This window comes from Excalfactoria chinensis, chromosome 20 (assembly GCF_039878825.1).
Source record: "Excalfactoria chinensis isolate bCotChi1 chromosome 20, bCotChi1.hap2, whole genome shotgun sequence".
Taxonomy (NCBI): Eukaryota; Metazoa; Chordata; class Aves; order Galliformes; family Phasianidae; genus Excalfactoria; species Excalfactoria chinensis.
In genome coordinates, this window is record NC_092844.1 from 1,767,591 (window position 1) to 1,788,308 (window position 20,718).

The 20,718-nt window shown below is 47.3% G+C and overlaps 2 protein-coding genes across 5 annotated transcripts in view; both read left to right on the forward strand.

The window, feature by feature from the left end:
- PRDM2 (PR/SET domain 2) overlaps nt 1-9,777 on the forward strand; it is a 54,405-nt gene extending 44,628 nt beyond the window's left edge. For all 4 annotated transcript variants that reach the window (XM_072354618.1, XM_072354620.1, XM_072354622.1 and 1 more), the window contains 2 exons: nt 4,262-4,395; nt 5,176-9,777. In XM_072354618.1, coding sequence (XP_072210719.1) covers nt 4,262-4,370 — 109 coding nt within the window. In that variant the 3' untranslated portion in view covers nt 4,371-4,395; nt 5,176-9,777. The remainder of the gene's footprint in view (nt 1-4,261; nt 4,396-5,175) is intronic.
- Nucleotides 9,778-10,451: 674 nt separating this feature from the next.
- KAZN (kazrin, periplakin interacting protein) overlaps nt 10,452-20,718 on the forward strand; it is a 135,119-nt gene continuing 124,852 nt past the window's right edge. The window contains exon 1 of the mRNA XM_072354623.1: nt 10,452-10,681. Coding sequence (XP_072210724.1) covers nt 10,582-10,681 — 100 coding nt within the window. The 5' untranslated portion in view covers nt 10,452-10,581. The remainder of the gene's footprint in view (nt 10,682-20,718) is intronic.

Sequence of the window (20,718 nt, forward strand, 5' to 3'; positions counted from 1 at the left end):
CTCTGTGCAGTATTTAAACATGCTTATAGAATGTTTGATGCCCCTTTGTGTTTTCAAGCCGTATGAGGAGTTTTAAAAGGCATTCAAGACTGGGATGGACAAATGTTAGGGAAGTTTAGAGGGATCTCTTCACCTGCACTGCCACAGTTTTGAAAGTGGATTGTTTCATCTGACCTTTGTGAGCAGTTATTGCAAGGTTGAACGGGCTGAGAGCTTAGTGCTACTCAGTAGAGATGTCTTAGGATGCTTGGGGATGAAGTGCAAGTTAAAATGCAGGTCACGTTGAGGCACAATCAGTCGTATCCCAACTGTGATGTGGGGACAGACTGCACTTAGCAGTCCTTCAGGTAGTTTCTCTCTGCTAGCCATTGCAATGTGAAATGGGGCTGGAAGGTGATGGAGAATGAATTCTTCCATCACTGAGCTGCTCTGAAGCTGCTCAAACTTCACTGTCACTGGAATTGAACTGAAGTTTAATTCCCATTCATTCATTACTGTCAAATCAAAAGCTGTTTGGAGTCCTCAGTACCAAATCCCTTCTCAGCGGCCACTTTGGATTCGCAATTGTTTGTGAGAATCTTACATTGAACAGCGATGAAACCTGAACTCCAGAGCACGTGTGTGTCACAGCAAGATGATTTCTGAGTTATTATGAGGGAGCAGCACAACTTTAAAGGCGTTCTGTCCTTTGAACCTCTGCTGTAGATCTTCTTGCAAGCTGGGAATGCAAACATCTCCGTAACAGGTTTTTCCTGCTTACATTCATGAAAGGCCTGCCTGTAACATCGTGATATTCATGTTCTGTCCTTTGGAGTCATGCGATGGCAAGATAAAATCCTGACACGCGGCCCAGCTTTTTCACCACCCTCATAAATAAAGGCACGTTCTCTCGAGTTCTCAGCAACTGCAACACATTGGGATCCTTTCTGTTTTCTGCTCACCTGTTTTTCGTACAGGGGCAGGACGAGAGAAATTAAAACAAATTCCTTCAGCAAACCCTTTTTTTGTCCTTCATCTGGGAAAATAAAACTCACTCCATTTGGTGGCTGATGTTTTTCCAAGCCCTTGCATTGAGTGTCCCATTAAGAACTGCACCAGTTGGGTCAGCAGCACGGTGTTTTTGTTCTTACTGAGCAGAAAGCCCAGGAATCTCATTTATCACCTCCTTGCTTGCCTTCTGGCCCCTAAAATGACATCAGATATCAGTCTGTCAGCCTAGCTGTGTTTTTATGTAATAACAGTAACCACTTTGGGCAGAGTGTGTCCCCAATACGTCTGTTGTTAGGAGATCCATTGGAGTGAGTGCACAGCTGAGATTTTGTACCATCTGCGTGTTATTTTAGGTTGGGAGTATAGAAGTGAAAGCCTTGCAAGAAACCCACAGACCTAACAGACCCAAACTCCCTGACTTTTGGGCCCTCTGCTTGGCTCACACTCCAACTCTGGCCCATGGTGTGAGCAGCAGCCCCATGGCTCCAAGCCTTCAGTCCCACAAGCAGCGCAGCTTGTTTGTCTGTTTTTAGAGAAGGAAACCAGCAGCTTGGACGAATGTCTGTTGCTCAAGCGTGGTAGAAGAGGTGATTTGCATACCAAATGTATTTCAGGAATGTCTGAGGGAAGGGTGTGTGCTGGGGGGGCTGGCGGGTTTGCAAGCCTGTAAATTCACATGTGCCATCTCAAAGGGAAGGTGTATGGAGAACTGTTGGAGCTCGGGGATCCTGGTGGGTCCCTTCCATTTTGGGGGTACTCTGTGATTCTGAGAGGAAGCTTTGCCTTTGTTCTTGCTTTAAGGCTACTCACCTGGATGGCTGTGGCAAATAAAGCCCTTCTGACTCTTTTCTGCATCTCAAAAGGTGGGATTGTGGTACTCAGTGTAGCACAGAGCAGTAAGAGTAAGAGTTAGGGGCTTGTTGCAGCAGAGCTCACTAAAAGCAGTGCTTGGTTTTTCCATCCAGCTCACAGTTAAGTGACAGAGCCGTAGGCACTGTCTGAAAGTGAAAAAAATGACATAGTTTTACTTCTGGTTTGACTAACTTACAGCATAGCGAGTATACTTACCACCGCTACTTACTATGATTAAAGCATTCTATTTGACAAAGAAAACCCAGTGCAGTTGTGCCCTTTCTGCTGCCTAACATTCAGTTTCTGTGCCCTTTTTTTGTTGTTTTTGGTTGTGTTTCTTTTTGCAAGCTTCACATCTTTTTGAATGCTCCTCCTCTTTCTGTTCTCCTCCCCCCCCTCCCGAAGCTAGAACTGTTCCTACCAAGGGACACAGCAGGGCTTGGTGCTGTGCTGCTCTTCTGCATTGCTTGGCCATGTTGCAGCAGGGTTGGGCTGCATCCTCTGCTCCCATCCCCATCAAGCTGCTTATACCAAGGAATTCCTTTTCTTCTGCCCGGCTACAGTTACTCCATGATGGTGAAAGCAGGTGCAGAGTGACAGTGCCCAAAATAGCCTGACTCCATCACTCTTCCCCCATGGAGCACTCCCAGAGCTGTTGGTGCTGTGCTCCGCTTCAGTCTCTATCCAGAGCATCTAAGCAAACAGTTCTTCCTTATCTTCTCCCCCTGATCTTCTGCTTCCAGCTAATAGCCCAACGATCCATAGCTTCAAAGGGAGATGGGAGTTAGGAGATAAAAGATCTCTCAAGCTTAACTGTGGTTTAGTGGGAGCTATTGGTAATAGGTGAACGGTTGGACTGGATGATCTATTAGGTCTTTTCCAACGTTGGTGATTCTATGATTCTATGATTGATTTTGGGGGAAAGTGATCGCCTTTGGAAATGCAGGTCAGGTTGTCTCAGGTATTTTGTCTCAGTGTGTTTGAAGCCTTTTCTCCATGTTTTGCTGTTTGTTTCCCACGGGATGTGGACATTTGCTCATCCCATGCAGTGGCACGTGGTATCGATTAGAGACATTGTAGACGATGACGTTAAACGTTGCTTAAATGGAAACACTCTGAATGGAAGAAAGAATTTCTTCTAGTTATAGTAAAGAACTGAAACCAAACCAACCGAGCTTATTTTGGGTTTCTGCTGTTCCCCTTGGTAACAGCCTTTATATGGGACAGCAAAATATGGCTTGCATTGACTTCCTCACCACCACTCTCTTGATTCTTACACAGCAGACAAAGGCTGCAGCATGACGTTTGCAAAGGCTGAAGAGTTTGATTAGCACAGAACAATAACAGAACTTTGGCAGGATGGTTTTCCCCTCAGCTCTTAATTGAGAAACGATGGAGTCTCTCACTCTTCAAGATTTCTGTGGTTTGGGGTTGGTTTTTTTTGTTGTTGTTGCAATGGAAAACTTTGCACATCTTCAGTCCCAACTTGCAGTGCTGCAGTCTGCATGTGTGGATAACGAAAGCTGAGATGCCCTTGAAAGGGTTCATAACGAGCTCTAAAAATACCCCGGAGCAAAACCCAACTTTCCAATTTTTCTTGGATGTGTTGTTATGTGGGTAGAACCTATTGCAAAATGTGGGTCTTTGGAAGAAGGTAAGCAATTGATTTGGGTTGGGCTTTGGGTGAATTCATGTACCCAAGGTGAGTGTGCACGGGTGTGAGCTCACCTTTGCTTCCCCGTGCTCTGACTCATGCTTTCAGGCTTCGTCTTGCAATCACAACTGATAGGGATGTAACTCTATCAAAGAAAGTTCCACATTTTTGCTTCTGCTTTACAAGAAGGTCGGGATTCTCAGACTTAGCCTGAAACTTGCAAGGAAATCACATATCATTGCAATAAGGGCAGTGTAGCAATGCTGCTGCAGCGACTTATAAGCATAATTCATCACATCTCCAAGTGCTGCACTGGCAGAAGTGGACAGCAGGCTTTGCCCTTGGGAACTAATGAGCAGGTATTGTGCTTACACAAGGTGAAATTCCTTTCCTATTTAAAAAGCTGACCACGGTGAGAAAATAGACCCTGACTCCCTGTTCTCTGTATGGCTGGGGCTGTGTCTGTTGGTCCCAGCTGGAGGGTTCCCTACCCAACCATGGGGCAGCAGACTGGGTGCTGCTTGATGGAGACTTTCTTCTTCCTGCTTCTATTAACCAATGGGTAAGTTCGGGACAAGGCAAAAAGCCTTCTTGCTTTTAGAAGCAACTCCCAGCACTTGAAGGATGAGTAGAGTGTTGGGTGGTTTTTTCTCACCGAGCTGCTTTGGGTCCTTGGAGCACATCCCTGGTTGGTTTTTAGAACAGTTCTTAAACCTTTGAGTCCCATAATGCACGTGTGTGAGTTTTTCCTGCCTCTTTGTACAGTTACAGGCTCCGCATGGCCTCTAGATGTCCCTCCTCCTCTTCTCCTAACACCAGCGCCAGGCAATGCAAGAAATCCAGCTGCACTACATCCCCCTTCTTCAAGGAATAGACCTCTGCATGCCGGAGCGGTGCAGGTACAGCGTGCAGCAATGCACCGAGCTCACCTGTCTTGTGTTTCTCTGGGCAAGGATTGCAAAGCACTTAACATACCCAGAGCATCGCTGCTCTCATTGCAGCTGCTCACCAATGAAAAACAGCAAGAGCAAGTTGCCCTGTGCCAGAACCGGGACCTCTTGTAAGGATGAGGCTTTTGTCTCTACTTGGTAAGAGTGCTGCTTGTATCTGAGAGCAGGAGTGGGTGAAGTGCTTTGGGATCCTTTAAGTTGTATGGGTGAATGCTGAGCTGGTTGGCTGCTCTGGTGGAATGCCAAAGGCTCAAAGCCCTTAAGTACAATGTAATTTGGAGCATAGAAACATCAGTTGGTGTTGTGACAAGATCAGCTGCTGTAAGGTCTGCGGGCTTGGGCAAATTAATGAGCTGCTCCAGTGTGTTGGGTGATGCTGAGTTATTTTTATTGCCTGCTGTCCACTAATGTAATAGCTAAAGCACTGCACAGACTGCCCAGAGAGGTGGTGCAGTCACCCGAGCTCAGGGAATGGGGCTCTGAGCACTGATGGAGCTGTGGGTGTATCTACTCAGTGCAGGGCTTGGACCTGATGGCCTTGAGGGTCCCTTCCAGTTCAAACCATTCCATGATTCTAACTGTGGCTTAGACCATTGAGCTCTGGGAAAGCTAAGCAGAAGTCATAGAATGGACATCTCTGCTGTGTCTCATTGCCCAGGCAGCCTGAGCTGCTCTGACTGCTCATCCCTAACATAGACCCCGATTAACCACAGCTCTCTGTGTTTGCAGGTCCCAGGAGCTTTTGGCTGGAAAAGGGGAGAGGAAGTAATCCTCCAGCATTGTCCCAGCTGAGGTGAGAGCAGTTCCTCGGCAGACAGCAGGACTGCAGTTCCTTCTGCTGTTGCTTTGTTCTCCTGTCCAGAGGGAGAGGGACAGAGTGTGCTGGGATAGCATGGAGAAATGGAAGGAGCCAACATCTGGAATAGCATGGAGAAACATTCAGACAATGGCAGGCACCTGTGTTCAGAGAGCCGCAGGGCTGGGTGAGCATCCTCTTCCTGGCCAAACTTGGAGGGATTTAACATACTATGCAATTAAATGCTGAGAAGACTGTTACATCGTTTTATTCCTACTTTGCATCCTAACGGGTAAAGAACTGGGCAACATGCAAAAATCCACAGGGAACGGGGTGGGTTTTGCTGAGGTTTCCACGTCGGCAGCCTGTGGGTACCCCAGTTCCTTGACTTTGGACCTTTAGCTTTAACAGGCATTGCTTTCAGAGTGCTTTAGGACCCGTGTCTCTTTGGAAGACCACTTGTTAAGTGATGTCTGCAATGCACTGATAGCTCACAGGTTCCTAAAGGGACAAGCATCTGTTTCCTAAAGGCTGCTGTCGCATTTCTTGCCAGTCTGGTGCTCTTGTTACAGTCAGGATTTGTTTGTTTAGTGACTGTATCGAACACACATGTCACTGAGCAGCGCCATGCAGTGATTTCCCTTAAATATGGAGCTCTGTGTAAGCTGTAATGCAAGCATGCTTTCCTTCAATGGAGGCATCCTATAAAAGGAGGCATAGACGGAGGCAGCCAGGAGAGCTGCAGCAACGTTGGGGTCAGTAATAATGCAGTGCAGAGAGATCCTAAATGCTGACAATCACACGCAGGCAGTGGCGCTCCCGCTCCTTTCACTTCTGAGGTCCTACTTTTGATGGGATCCCATGTAGTGTCTGAGTTTGGGGTTTTAGAAGGAGGTCGATGGCCCTATTTCCCCCTTGTTTCGGTCAGTTTATCCCTTCCCTTGTCTTTGCACTCTGCACAGGAAAGCACACATCTGTGTACCCATGTGTTAATTGTAATAAAAAAAACAAGTGCCCAGTTGATGCTCCTTCCCACCACCACCCTGAAAAGGTCAAAAAAAAAGGATCAATTATATATAGGCCTACATATATATATGGCTTGTGTATAAATATATATATGTATGAAATGGCTGAAAACAGCTGATTTTGTACGGCTTTGCCAAAAACCAGAATGTTGGAGATGAATACAAAAGCTTTACACAAAAACTGTTGGTTCTGTTCACTGTAAAAATGTCTCTGCTACATGTTTGAATAGGAGAGCAAAGGTCTTCAGGATCTTACCTTACCCAGCTGCAGGTCTTTTGGATAACCCTTATTGTAGGCTAAGTGCAGCTGTGGTGTGATGCTGAGGATTGGATGAGCCATAAGAAGCAATGTGTCCTCCCATGGTTGGAAGCAATGCTTCCAGCCTGAGGTGATGGAGGTGAAGGCTTTGTGGGCAGCTTGTGCCACTGGTGGCTGTTCTGCCTCTTGCCTAGACTGGAGGGTCTTGAGGATGTGTCCCCTCTTGAGTTTTTTGCTAGCAATAATCTCTTGAATGATGTGATTGTACCAATCCCAAACTAAGGTTTCACAGCAGCCTGGAAGACCGAGATTCACATTATTCATTAAAACCAGTAGGAAATGAGTATCCAAACCTGCTGGGCAGCTTGGTCAATCTTGGTCAAACAACAGAGAAAATAAATTCCCTTCCCCTTGGCCTTCTCAAAGAAGCTGGTGTGCACATAGAGCTCTGATCCGTTCAGCTCGCTTTTGTTTCCCATGTTATCTCTCCTTTAATTTTCTCCGTCTGTTTTCCTTTCGTCGTTTCCTATTAATGCAGCAAACCCTGTTCTTCAAAACAGGAGTCACCTTCCCGTGTGCCTGGACAGCATCTGGACAATTCAAACAACAAATCCACGGTGCTTGATATGTTCTGTCCTGAGCACCACCTCAATGTGCCCTTGATCTTCCCAGCCTGCCCAGAGCACTGGGGGTGCCCCATCCCTGGGGGTGCCCAAGGCCATGAATAGGGACCTGGGCAACCTCATCTGGTGTGGGTCACCCATCCCATGGCAGGGATTGGAGCTTTAAGGTCCCTTCCAAACTAAAGCCATTCTGTGACATTCAGTCGAAGGTCATGCTTGCTGCACAAATCCTCTCTGCTCACGTGAGGATTGTTGCTGAGCCCAAATCCTGCTTTAAACAGCCCGTCCTGAGATGCTCTCAGCTTTTCGCAGCAGCGAGTTGAATGGAGTGCAGAGTTTCTGGCACGGATGCTGCTTCGTTCAGTGCCTTTGAGGCATACCAATGAGGTTAATAGGGGTCTCTTTTGTGCAATTTAGTTGTGCTGCTTTTCTTTCTTCAGAGCAGCGTTAGTAATGAACAAACTCAAGGAGAGAAGCATGTAGGCTGTTGTGCTATACAAACATTTATTACCCCAGAGAAATTCAGGCCTATTGCGCCGACCTGTACATATGTATCTACCGTTTTAAAAGCACGTCCCTGGTTGTAAATTGCTGTTTTTAAGGTTTTATAAGGTGTGTTACTCAACCAAAAGACCACAGCACTCGGCTTTGTATTGTGGTGATCTTTATGGAGGCTCCGTTGCAATCTGAGCTGTGGTAGGGAAATATCCACACCAAACTACTCGTCGTTTTCCAGCTGTGTGTGAGAGTTGATCTTTTCCTATAGGAAACGAATCAATTCAACACCTTTCTCCAGTACAATGAGGACTTCACGGCAAATTCAGGACAGTTACACCATTTTATTTTAATTTATATTTTCCCAAGGTGGAATTTCATGGTTTTGCAGCCAATTCTTTTTAACCTCCCCGCTGTGTGCCTGCTGACAAGACGTGGAATTCTGCCCTTGGATGGTGATGATGATGATGTGAAAACCCAAGGAGAGCGTGGTGAAAACAGCTCAGGTTCTGCATGTAGGAATCTGCTTGGCCGACCCCGGTAGCTCTGCAGTGCTCTCATGATGATGCTGACGTTGAGGAGTTCATGAGATAATAAACTATGTGGAGATGAGGCGTGAGCTGGTTGGTGCTCGGATGCTGAACGTTGCTCTGGAAGAGGGAAAGCTCTGTTGCCTGACCGCCATGTAAAGGGGAAGACCAATAAATCAATGTGACAAACCTCACTGGGGAGCTATTATTATTATTTCAGCAAAGGATGTCTTCAAAATGGAGAGGCAGCTCGTTGTAGATGTGATGGGTGAACGTTTGGGGCTTTGCCAGGTGGCAGAAGAGGAAGAAAGGAGATGAAATGCCACCTCTGTGCCAGGATCCATCCATCCAGGTTCAGACCCAGGCTGATGTGTGTGTGAGTAAGCAGCTCCTCTGTGGTTTGGATGGTGAGTCTATGCTACACAGAGATGGGGCTGTTCTCTGTTGGGATGGATGTGTGCAGGGCCTGAAGGGTGAAGTCCTTGTTTCATCCATCTCCACTGAGTGAAGGGGTTTGGAGCCCAACTATCTTTAAGGTCCCTTCCAACCCAAGCCATTCTGTGATTCTAAATGCTCCATCCCTGCATCTTGAGTGGGAGATGTGTTGGGCTGTGGGGTCACCATTCATCACCCATTGATTCAACCACGCTCTTCTCAAATACACACGGATGCAATGAGCAGGTCTGAGAACACAGAACCCATATAGAGTAGAAATGGCTCTTTCACCCCGGAAAATCAGAAGATACCACAATAGATCCAACCTGTAACACACACACACACTGTTGTCACCACCGCTCTGCCTGCAGCAGCCGAACTCTTGCAGCATTGGAGCCTACCTGGTTTGTGTTAAATCAGTTATTCTCTCACTGAACAGTCCAGAGGAAGAAAGAAAAACCATCAGCTATGAAAACCCATCAAGCTATGTTGCATTTGTTTTATGGGTTGCTTTGTCTGGGAGGATTGAGAGGCAATTGTTAAAGTAGGCTGCTCTGGAAATGTTATCTTGAACACGGGATGCTAAAGCAAACAGTTCCCTTCTGCTCCTGTAAGGATATATGAAGCATTGGGTCACCTTGACTTCCTCAGGGCTCAGCAGTGCTGGTTTTCTGTTAATTTCTTTTGCAGCAAACTGTAAGATGGATTTAGCATGCCTCATTAGCGTTCTGTTTACAAACAAATTGGCACATTCCTATCTCCTTCATTTTCCTCCTTATATCTCTTGTTCTCCTTTACCCCCGGAATTAACTTCTGCTGGAGTGATGAAGTCTCAGAGCGCAGCTTTTCCTCTCTGCACCACTTATGCCATTTTATCTACCATTCAAACTTTGCACTTTCAGGGAAGAATAAAACCCAACCAAACAGTTCAGTTTCAGCCAAGAAATGATGGAGGTGCAATCTAAAGGGAGGCAGAAATACACGGAGGCTATTGCTATCTCTGATGCCAAACCTTAAGTGCAATGCTTCAAAATCCTCGTGAGCTCTACAAAGTGCTGATGTTTTCCCTTGCATCGTGCAGGCATCAGGATTGCATAAATGCTCCAGAACTGACCTCGGCAGTGCTGTCTCCAAAGGAATAACTGCATTTCTACTCCCAAGTTCTCAGTGCATGCAGCCAAAGATTTTGTTGGCCCTCTTTGTGTTGGTGCTGTGCTGGAAGAAAATGCAAAACCTTTATTATACCCTTATTATACTGTCTTCTTGCTTTACATGGGTTTAGAAGTCCTGTAGGCTTCAGATTTCAGTAGGTTTAGTCCAAACGAGTTTGCTCTGGGCAGCTGAGCACAGCCACAGTGAGCAGAGAGGTGGCAGAGCCAGCCCATGGCTCCAAGGCTCTGTGGGAGTGAGGACAAGGATAGGGGCACATCTCCCTTCTTCTTCCCTTTGGCTGCCTGCAGAATGGGGTGGCCACACTTGGACAAGGCAGAATGGGGTGACAGCAGTTGGGCAGGGTGATGATATGGGATTCAGCTACCTGCAAGGCTCCTGCTGTAGTTTCATGGCCATGCATTCCCCCCTTATACCCCAGCCTTCATTTTCCAGGAGCTCTGGGCATCTTTCTTCCCAAAGACATCTCCCAGCCTGCATCCTTTCCCTTGGCCGGGGGAGTCTTTAACATAAAGACAGCTGAGCTGGCTCAAATCCACCCGGGGTTACCTCTCAGCTTTCCATCTGTGCCATCCATGGGTGCTGTTGGTAGGGGAATAGTGGGAGCGATGCCGGCGGTGGGCGGGCAGGGGTTAACAGCGAGGCGCAGCCCAGAGCCGCCCGCATCGCATCGCATCGGGCAGAGGGAGGAACGGAGGGAGGAGGGACACTGCAGCAGCGGCGATCCCGGGGCTGGGTACAGGCAGCCCCCGCCCGGAGCACCGCTGGGTCGGGGGTCCCTCCCCGCCCCGGGGCTTTGCCCATGACTGACGCCGAGGACCCGACGCGAACCATGGATGTGACCCCCAACCCCGTCACCTTCTCGCAAGTTTTTGGGCAGCAGTGCCAGCTCATGGAGGCAGGTAAGGGAAGGATGAGTCCGTATGATGTGTCCGCATGATGTGTGTTTTCCTGCCTGTCGCCTCCTGGTTTGTGATGTCCTCCCTCCCGTCCCCTTTTACACGAGGCCTTCCCGAATCCCCCCAAGGGGAAGGTGGGGTGAGCCCCGCTTCAGCTCCTCCCCAAAACGCGGCCGTGCAGCTGAATGGCCGCGATCCCAAGGCAAGGGCTGGGATTATTGCAAGCACCAAAACAAGGGGCTCTGAGCCACGCAGTGGGAATTGCCGCGGTGTTTGGGTGCGTGCACAGCATAGACAGCAACTTTGCAAGTCAAAGCAAGGACGTTATCTCAGAAGAGCCGTGTTCAAGCTGGAGGTTGGCTTGCTGGCTGGGGCAGTGCATCCATGGGTATCTCATTGCATCCATGGGTATCTCATTGCATACAGAGCATTTCCAGTTGTGTGTATCTCTGCTTTGGTTTTCAGTGCTGTGAAAGATAGCGTTTATTTATTGTATTTTATTTTATGCGGCTTTTTGTGTCACTGTAGCACCTGGAAGCCCTGCTCCTTTCCCCCCATTTGTTTTCAGCTGGGCCTGATTGCCAGTTACCTTCACCTGCTGGCAGCTGAATGGGGGATGTGCAACAGGGCTGCACCTCCTCCCTCCCCGAATCTTGTTTCTCTGTGTTGACTTTGCACAGGTGCTCTGAACCCGATCCCATGTTGGGGCTTTGTGCAGATCTCTGTGCAAATCCTGCTGTGGCTCTCATTGCTTGAGTTCGAATCCTGACTGCTCACTCAGTCCTGTGGTCACGCTGCTGCCTCCGAGGAGATGTCAGAAAGTTTTCTGAGGGGGTTTGGCGCTCATCTGTGCTGTTATAGGGCATGGGATCAGTCCCAAGGCTGTGGGATTGAGTGCCACACGAGGAAAGGATGTGTTGGAGAGTCAGTGCACTGAGAGAGGGGGGTTGGTTTCCAAATGAGTAAGAGCAACCAGCTGGGAAAACACAGGTGGAACCGTCGTGTTGTTTGCTGTTCTTTTCCCTTTCTCAGTCTGTGAGTCCAAAGACTTTTGGCTCCCACCCAGTAACTCAACCACAAGCTCCTCTTCCTCCTGAAGGATGTTTTCATAGTGTTTGCTGGAGGTTTTCCTGGGGATGCGTGACCTTTGTGTGCAATGCAATGTAAGGTTGCTCCATGAATATCACTGACAACCAAAGATGTCGTGTGTGTATGTGTGTGATTTGGTTTCTACAAGCTTGTTATTTTCATGGCAATAGCAATATATGTATGAGGTGACCTTTAGGGGTCTCTTCCAACCCACACAATATGCAACACAGGGGAGCTGTGCAGGCAGAGCATCCTGCCCTTCCTATCGTGCCCTCCAGCACTGCTACAACTTACCTTGTACTTATTATGCCTCAGTAAGTTTGTTTGCTGTGATGTGCTCTGTGCAGTTACCTGGGTGTTTCTATTTGCACTCAGCATAGCACGCAGTGCAATGGGAAGGCTGTGGTTCACTGACACCGCTCTGCTCCCCGAGGCAGTGAATCCTTGCTGTCACACGCATTAAATTTGTCTGATGCAGTGATCTTGGGGCACGGTCACCTTTGAAGAGCATGTAATTATGAAAGGGACTGTAACTTCTCTCTAGGGCTGCCTGGTGAACGAGGATTCCATCTCATATGCAGGTTGATGGGTTTTTCTTCAGGTCCAACCAACAGTCCCCAAAAGCAGTAAGTGAGAGGATGGATTTAGGACAGTCTTACAACTTCCCATCACAGCTGAATGAACCAGGGGATGCTTGGGTTGGAAAGGACGTCAAAGATCATCCAGTTCCAGCTCCCTGCCCACCAGACAATGCTGGATGGTGCTTTTTTAGAGCATGACTTTGCTTATCTTTGTGTATCATCCCTTGACTCGATGCTCCATCAGATAAATTGTCATTTTCCATTAATTCTTTGGCTCAGAGTTGCTGCTGTTTTGCTGGGCTCCCAGGTTTTATACCTTGCCAGTCGATTTTCCATTGGTTGTGAAATAAGGAACTTTGTTCAAGATGTGACCTGAATGAGCAAGAAGGCTTAAGTAACCGAAAAACCATTCAGCTTTTAAGATGCTGCGCTGAAACTTTTATGTATCGCCTTGCAATTACAGATAAATTATCCATTATGTGTATTTTGTTCCTCAGTTGGTTTGGTGACTAATTAGAGCATTAAGACTGCAACATTAATAGGAATTCTTCCATGGAAATTGATGTAATGTGGCTCAAGACTTTTTGCTTTTTTTCCCCCCCTCAGGTTTGTGGTTTAGCTCTTAGAATCCCAGAATCATTAAGGAAAAGACCTCTAGGATCATTCAGTCCAACCCCAACCCACCAACCATGTCCTTCCATCTCCACGATCCTTGAGCCACCAGGAATGGTGACCCCACCACCTCCCTGGGCAGCCTGAGCTGCTGCATCACCAAACTTGGCATCAGGGTTTGATTTTTACCTAACTAAGCTCCAGCTGAATGTGGAACATTGATGTGAACAGGCCCTAATACTTCATATCAAACCAAACCATGTTCACCAACGAAGTCTGTTTGCTATACGCATACATCTTACCTCTTGGGACAGCAAAAGCAGCAAGCTGTTTGCAAGCAGAATTGGAATGCACATTGGAAACATAATGTGCAGAGCACTGAAGGACACGTTTCCAGCCCTGATTCACTGCAGTCTTAAACCACCCGAGCCAAGCACATTTTATGCTGACTGTTTTCTTGCTGCCCGTGAGGAAAGCAGAGCTGTCACAGGGGGTTTGCTCAGATGCTCTCATGATGGATCTGTGCCTGGAGAATTCCAGGCCCAGATTCTCACTGCAAGAACACGAGCAGCTGCAATAGATGAAGCATGCAGGGAAGGTTGGTTTCCTGGTCGGTGGGCATGGTGGGATGGGTTGAATTGGATTGAATGATCTTGGAGGTCTTTTCCAACCTTAATAACTCTTAGTATTTGAGGAAGCAAAATAAAAGCAAACAAACAACAAAGCAACAAAAAAAGAACAGCCAGAAAATAGAAAGAAAATGCTGAAAATGTCGTATTTTTTTGTTGGCCATACTGAAGCACAGGTTGTTCACTGTCACCTCAATAGAGAGACTCAATTAGGGAGCAGCTGTGTATGAAGCACTCGCCAGCTGATTTACTCCTGATTAAATTAGGGGAAGTGCTCATCCCTGCTCCTGACAGACAAACCTGATATTGTCAATTAACGTTCACGAGCAGCAAAGTGTAAGGATGCAATAATTCCTTCCAGTTGAGTGCAGTCACCGTGTTCTCGTGCCACCAGAATGATGAGCTGAAAACACGGGTATGATTAGCAGCAGCTCTGAGCCTACCTCCAACTGCAGCAAAATAAAACCACCCTTGGCTTCCCCTGCAGCATCCTGCGTGGATAAAAATAGAGCCTGCCCTCATCTGAGCTCTCGGGTTGTTTTGCAGAGGTGCTTATTGTTAGCTTGATTTCTGCAGACACCAAAACAAAAGCGCATCATGCTCCGAAAGAGCTCGGCTTTAGGTTTGCCAGGAATAGCAATGAGGATTGAAGGCTGAGGGCACGAGGATAAGGGGAGGGCAGAGCAGAAGCCAGGAAGAAGCACTTCAGATGGCAAGAAGATGGGAAGAAATTGGATGTGTCTTAAAAATGGCCCAAATGGGCGCTGTTGTTTTGGGCTGGACTTTCTCCCATGTAGTACCAAACAGAAGCATGAAGGTTGGGAAAGACCTCTAAGATCATTGTGTCTAACACCAGCCACCCCCTCCACCATGTCCAAAGGCTTTCATAACATTACGGAGCCATTAAGGTTGGAAAAGACCTCCAAGAACATCCTGTTGCAAACTTTGCACGTGTTTACATTTATCTGCATAGAAACACAGCTGCAGGTCAGAGCTGCTGCTTTGTCTCATAGGGAACCCTTTACTTTGATTCCCCAAGTGTTTATTTTCTTCTTCCCTTTTAGTGTTTGTAATGCCATTGCTTGGGAAGGCCTTGGGATGGCTCTCCAGGAAAGTTGCAGTTTAACTATGGGAAAGAGGTTTTGTTATGGCAAACTTCCATTGGGCTCAATGAACTCATTGGGCATAGGAATGCTTTGCTTGGTCTGCAGCTTTCATTCTTGATTGAATTAGTAATTGTGGCTTAAGAGTGATGCTTTCCCCCTTTTTGCAGTCATTAATGAGGAAATGCGTTTGTAATTGCTCCTTTCAAGAAAGGCTGAGCAGGAATTGTCAGGCTTTGCTTGTGATTTGAAGCAAGGATCTCTGCTATTTTGGCTTCTCCTCTTTTGTTGGGTGTTCCTCAAAGCTGCCAGCCCATGGCAAAATCTGCTTCTACAGGTTAATGATGGGAAGGATTTCCTCAGGGCTCTACTGTGCTCTCTTATTGGCTTTGGGCATCTAAATGGAAGAAGAAGGAGAAGAAAATGATAATCTGGTTAATGCTGCTTTGGCTTAACTTTGTACGGGTGTACTCGATTTGCTCAATGCACGGGAATAGGCCAGGAGAGGGAGGCAGAGTACACAGCAAGGCGGTGAACATGGATGTGAGGTGCTCATTCTGCATGCAAGAAATAGGAATCCCAGCATATAAAAAGAATCCCAACTGCTGGATATATCCACATGAAAATCTATCCGTCAGCTCTTCTGTGTGTGCACCCTGTGTGCAAGCAGCCTTAGAAGCTCTCCTGGGCTGTGTCAATGGGACTTAAGCAGCTGCACAGGGAGCTGTGGGGTCCCCATGCATGGGGGTGATCAATATGGAGATGTGGCACTGAGGGATGTGGGCAGTGGAGATGCTGGATTCGGTGATACTGGAGCTCTTTTCCAGCCTTCAGGATTCCACGATTGCAGGATTCTGCCTGGTGTGTGCTTCGGGTTGAAGCTGGGACAAGGTGATCAAGGAAAGGATATAAGGCTGTGTCTCATGGGCAGGGAATGCTAAACCATTGCTCGGCTCTGCTTGCAGTACCCCAAGGCAATGTGGAGTTACCCACATTAGAAATAACTCACCCTAAAATAATTATGGAATTGGAGCTCAGGGCAAGCTGCACACCAAACTCCTTGCCAGGGAAGAGGTTTTAGCCAAATAAAGTTCCTGTGAGCAATTACTCTCATAATTCAGTAGTAATCCTGTTGGGGAATTGCTCTCGGTAACTGTGATGTTATTAATTAGCTCAACTAAAGTGAGGGATGAATAAATGTTGTGACGTTTGGGAATAAACAAATAACATTCTGTCGTTTTGCACATGGCAAACCTGAGGCGTGGAGGTTTAAAAGAGCCAGCAACCGAGAGACACAGTCAGGGATGGAAAATGGAGCCGTTTTAGCTGCTGTAGTAGGAAGGATTTAAGTTGAACTATGAGAGATTCAGGTAGGATATTAGGGACAGTTTCTTCTGAGAAGGAGCAGTGATGCCCTGGCACAGCTGCACAGGGAGGTGTGGGGTCACCATCCCTGGAGGTGTTCAGTATGGAGATGTGATTCTATGATTTATAGGGGATGCTCATGCATTTATCTGGCAGTGAATCCCTTTGGTTCTTGGGGGAAGAAGTGTGAATTTTATGTGTGAGGAGACCTTCGTGTTTCCAAAGACTGGACAGGAAGACTTAAATCCAACACCTCCAAAGCACAGAAGGATCCACACACTCAGCGTGTTCCAAAACCACCAGAACTTGGCTCAAAATCCACATCTCGGGCCATGAGGAGTGCTGGGCTGTGTAAGGTCCTGGTGGCAGCAGGGCTCAGCCCTGGGGTCCTGCACTGCTCAGCTCTGCTGAGATCTGTCAGTGAGCGCCCAGGGCTCAGCCAGCTTTCCTCCACTGCAGCCTGAGAATTAACGATGACACTTCTTGTCAGGAAATAAACTCCATCTGCCATTTGCTGCTCTTGTCACCAGCTTTTTCCCCCCCCCCTCTACAAGTCTAAACCATTAGCGCTCTAATGCATCATCTAGACGATGATTTTCTGTGGCTTGGTGCTCTGCTCAGACCTCTCTGTTCTTGTCACAGTGACATGACAGCGTTTTTTGTGGCGTTCATGCTAAGAACAGCTCTAATCAAAGTGCCGAGCATTGAAGGGTGGGTGTGATGGGGAGCAGTGCACAGCCCACAGCTCGCTCGTGTTCTCACCTTCTGGCCCCACAGCCTGGGGAGGGAATGTGGCATGGGAGCATCAGACTGCAGCAAGTCACCGTCCCTGGAGGTGTTCAGTAAACATGGAGATGTGGCCCTGAGGGACATGGGCAGTATTGATTGTAGGTGGGTGGTTGGGCTTGATGATTGCAGAGGTCTTTCCCAACCTTTATGGTTCTGTGTTTCTAAGCATGAGGAATGGTAGTATTGCTGGGTTTCCTTTTGTTACCACCTCAAACCCATTATCCCAGGACCTCCTTGAGGGCTGGAGGAGGTTGTAGGACTGATGGGTGACTCCTTCAGTGTACACTTTGTGAAATGAACATTGCATCTGTCATTCCCTTTAATAAACCATAGAATTTATGGAAAAGGCCATTTAAGATCATCCAGCCCAGCCCTCTTCCCCTATGCCCACTGACGACGTCCCTCAATGCCACATCTCCATGGATCTTGAACACCTTCCTAAGAAGGAATTGTCCCTAATATCCACCCTGGTGCAGCTTCAGACCATTCCCTCGAGTGCTCGGATGTAGTTAATAAATGGAAGAATAATAAACTTACACACCTATTCTGTGGTCATACGGCCCAAACTGGAGAGATCTCAAGTCAATACATATATTCACCCCTTGAATAAATCTCAGATCCTTACGGTAGGGATGACTGATGGTTGGACTCGATGATCTTAATGGTCTTTTCCAATCTTAATGATTCTGTGGTTCTTACGTCTCATCCGTGTAGCTCATGATGGATGGCGCGATTTATGGCTTCCTGTGCAATGCTTTAGGCTTCGTTGTGTTTTTGTATACATCATTATTTCATGGAGAAAATGAGGCTGCGAGCTGTAAAACTGCTGAATTTAAATAAAACTTACCCGTGATTTGTGGGAAGAAATTCATGGGATGAAGCCAAAAGAACCCAAACAAGCCAACCCTAAATGGACACCAGATGAAAGTAAGACCCCTTGCAGATGCTTTTCAGTATGTAAGACTGAACTGTTGAGGTAGGATCCAGTCCTGGGGGATCCTGAAAGTGAACAACTTCAACAGATCTGGATATTCTTTGCTTCTTTGTTTGTAGGTGAGCAGCAAGAAGCACTTGTTGCAGGAGCATCTCCTCGCTGCTATGGGCACACAAGCTGTAGGGTACTGGGAAGGGGAGCAGCAGTGGCAATTGTTGCATGGCATGTAAAATCAGAGTGCTGGGAAGAATGGCTCTTTGTTCCTTAGAGGGTTTAGAGCACACACTTTTGCTGTGTGCTGGTGTCAGAGTGATGTGGATGTGTATCCCTGTTCCTTTCTACATGACTAGAGTAGCACAAAGCTGCTTGAGACATGGGAAATTCGTGTTCACAGCTCTCCTGAAAGCCTTTTTGCTGTCTGTTGGATTATTGCTTGCTCTGAGTCCCAAGATGTGCAGTGCTGAGCTACACCCTTTTCCCACTGTAATAACAAAGGTTGTACAAGTGCTTGCTGCTGCCAAAGCCACGATTCATAGAATCATTCAGATCTATGGGATCATCCAATGGGAATATCCAGCTCCCACAGCCCTCAGTGCCACATCTCCACACTGAGCACCTCCAGGGATGCTGACCCCACACCTCCCTTTGCCATCTGTGCCAACGTATCACCCCTCATGTTTCCTCACATCCAACCTGAAAAACCTTGGGGGTTTCCAAACGCTGTTTAGGATGATGATGCTGAAAGTGGATGAACATAGGGAGCAGAGCAATGAGGAACTCCTGTTTAACCATTGCTATAGTTTGAAGAACAGCAACAAAACCCAACAAAACTTGGAGCTCAAGGCCTCCCATTTTGTCTTAGAAGTCAGAAGAGCGTTTGTGTGGGATAAATCAGCATGGAAATCCAGGTTGACTTTTTTTTTTTGAGGGGTTGGGGTGATCAGGGGGAATAGGTGCAAAAATGGCCATAGTAATTCTGGTTGTATTTCCCAACTCGTCTATACACTGCATCTGGTATAAAGGGCTTCTGCAGCCAAGCTGGTGGGCTAGCTGCGAAAGGGAAGGCATTTGAGGAGAGGATGAAAGGAGCTTTTCTGATATTAATCCTTGAAAAATAGCCAGACGTTTCTTCCTGTATTTACCAGGTCGTCCTTCAGATCGAAAGCTTGTGTGTGTGGGAGGCGTTTATGTGCTTTACACAACACTCGGAGATCAGTGGAAATGAAAAGCTGTATAATTACCCTCTGGCCTTCTATCTTCCTGCAGTATCAATCCCCAGAGAGCAGGAGGATGGGGTAGGGAAGCATTCACGCTGAGGATAATCATAGCCATTAGATGAAACAATGCTGACTTAAACACGACTGTGGTGTGTGTGTGTGTGTGTTTTTCCCCTGGTAAATCCTCAGTTTCAGTCAATGTTGTTCTGCCTGAGAAGGGGAAAGACCTGCATGCAAACTGAGTCTGCCACGGGAGCGAGGTTTGAGCAGATCCCAAAGGAAGGTATCGCTGAGTGTAGGGGGCACTGTGCACAAAGATGTGCTTATCTGCTCTGAGTTCAGGCTCCGACTCAGCCTTAATTACGAACCTGGGATCAGTGTGGCTGAGCTGCGTATGGGTTGGCAAATAATTAACGTGAGGATGGAAGTTTCATTGCAGGGCTGCGAGTTGGGGGAACGTTGCTGCCCTTAAAAAGGGTGAGGAAGGGATGAGCTGTAACAGGACTGGAAGCTGAAGGGAAGCAGTGGTTTCAGTGGTGGTTAAATAGAAGGGAACTGCTCGGTCTGTCATCGTTAGAGCTGATGCACGAGCAGGGAGGGACCGTAATTGCGTGGGGAACGCGCCGGTGTCAATAAGAGCTTGACTGAATGTCACATCCACTCGATGGTGCTACGAAGGGAAGGGAAATCACTCAGCCTTGTGCCCCAGAGGAAGGTCAGAGCATCCATTTATCTCTGCCTGAAACCGGTGGGAAGGAAAGTTTATCCAGCATTAAGGATTTGGTGGTTCTGAGTTCTTGTGCCACGTCCAAAGCTGGTAGGATTAAATCTACGCATGGCTGAACAGGTTTTAGCAGAGAATTCAGTGGAGGAGATGTTTGCATTATCCCCTAGCTATAATGTTAGTAAATTAGGAGGTTCTTCCATGTAGAAAACTTGCAGGGCTTTGTATTAAGTCAAATTTCATCAGGCTTAAAGCATCATCCAAAATGATGTTGGTGGGACCAGAGGTGATGGCCTCAAGTTGTGCCAGGGGAGATGCAGGTTGGATGTAAGGGATAATTTCATCCCAGGAAGAGAGGTGATGGGCTGGCAAAGCTGCCCAGGGAGCAGTGGGGTCACCATCCATGGAGGGGTTCAGTGTGGAGATGTGGCACTGAGGGACGTGGGCAGTGGGCACAGGGAGGTGGGTTGGGGCTGGTCTGGGTATCAGAGAAGGACAAGAAGGTACCACGTTGTGTGATGTAAGCAGAGGGTTTGGGATATAAATAGGATGGGCAATGTTTGCTTTGGTGCAACAGGACATGATTTAACTGCAAATGGAGCTGATATCACCACTGCACCAAATGCCGTCCATCAATCTCTACAAGTTGGGCCACTTCTCTTAATTTCCATCACTCTTAAAACCCGTGCAGGGAAATTGTTACTAAATCCAGCCAGCTCCATCAGAGTGAGGCTGCTTATGAAGAAAATGGCCCAGCATTGTTTTTGGGGTTTGTTTTTTCAACATAAAAGCACTGAGATGATAGGATGTTGTTGTTGTGTTCCAAGATGAAGTAGCCTGAAGAGTTAGAAAGAAGCTGGTGAGCATCTAAATAATAAATGACCCCAGAAACAAACATCGTAGGAGAAGCTTTTAAAATGAGAAACAAACACTCTTTAATGTCGTAGAGTATGGGTTACCTGTGAGAGACATGATACCAGATTCAAAGTGGGGAAGC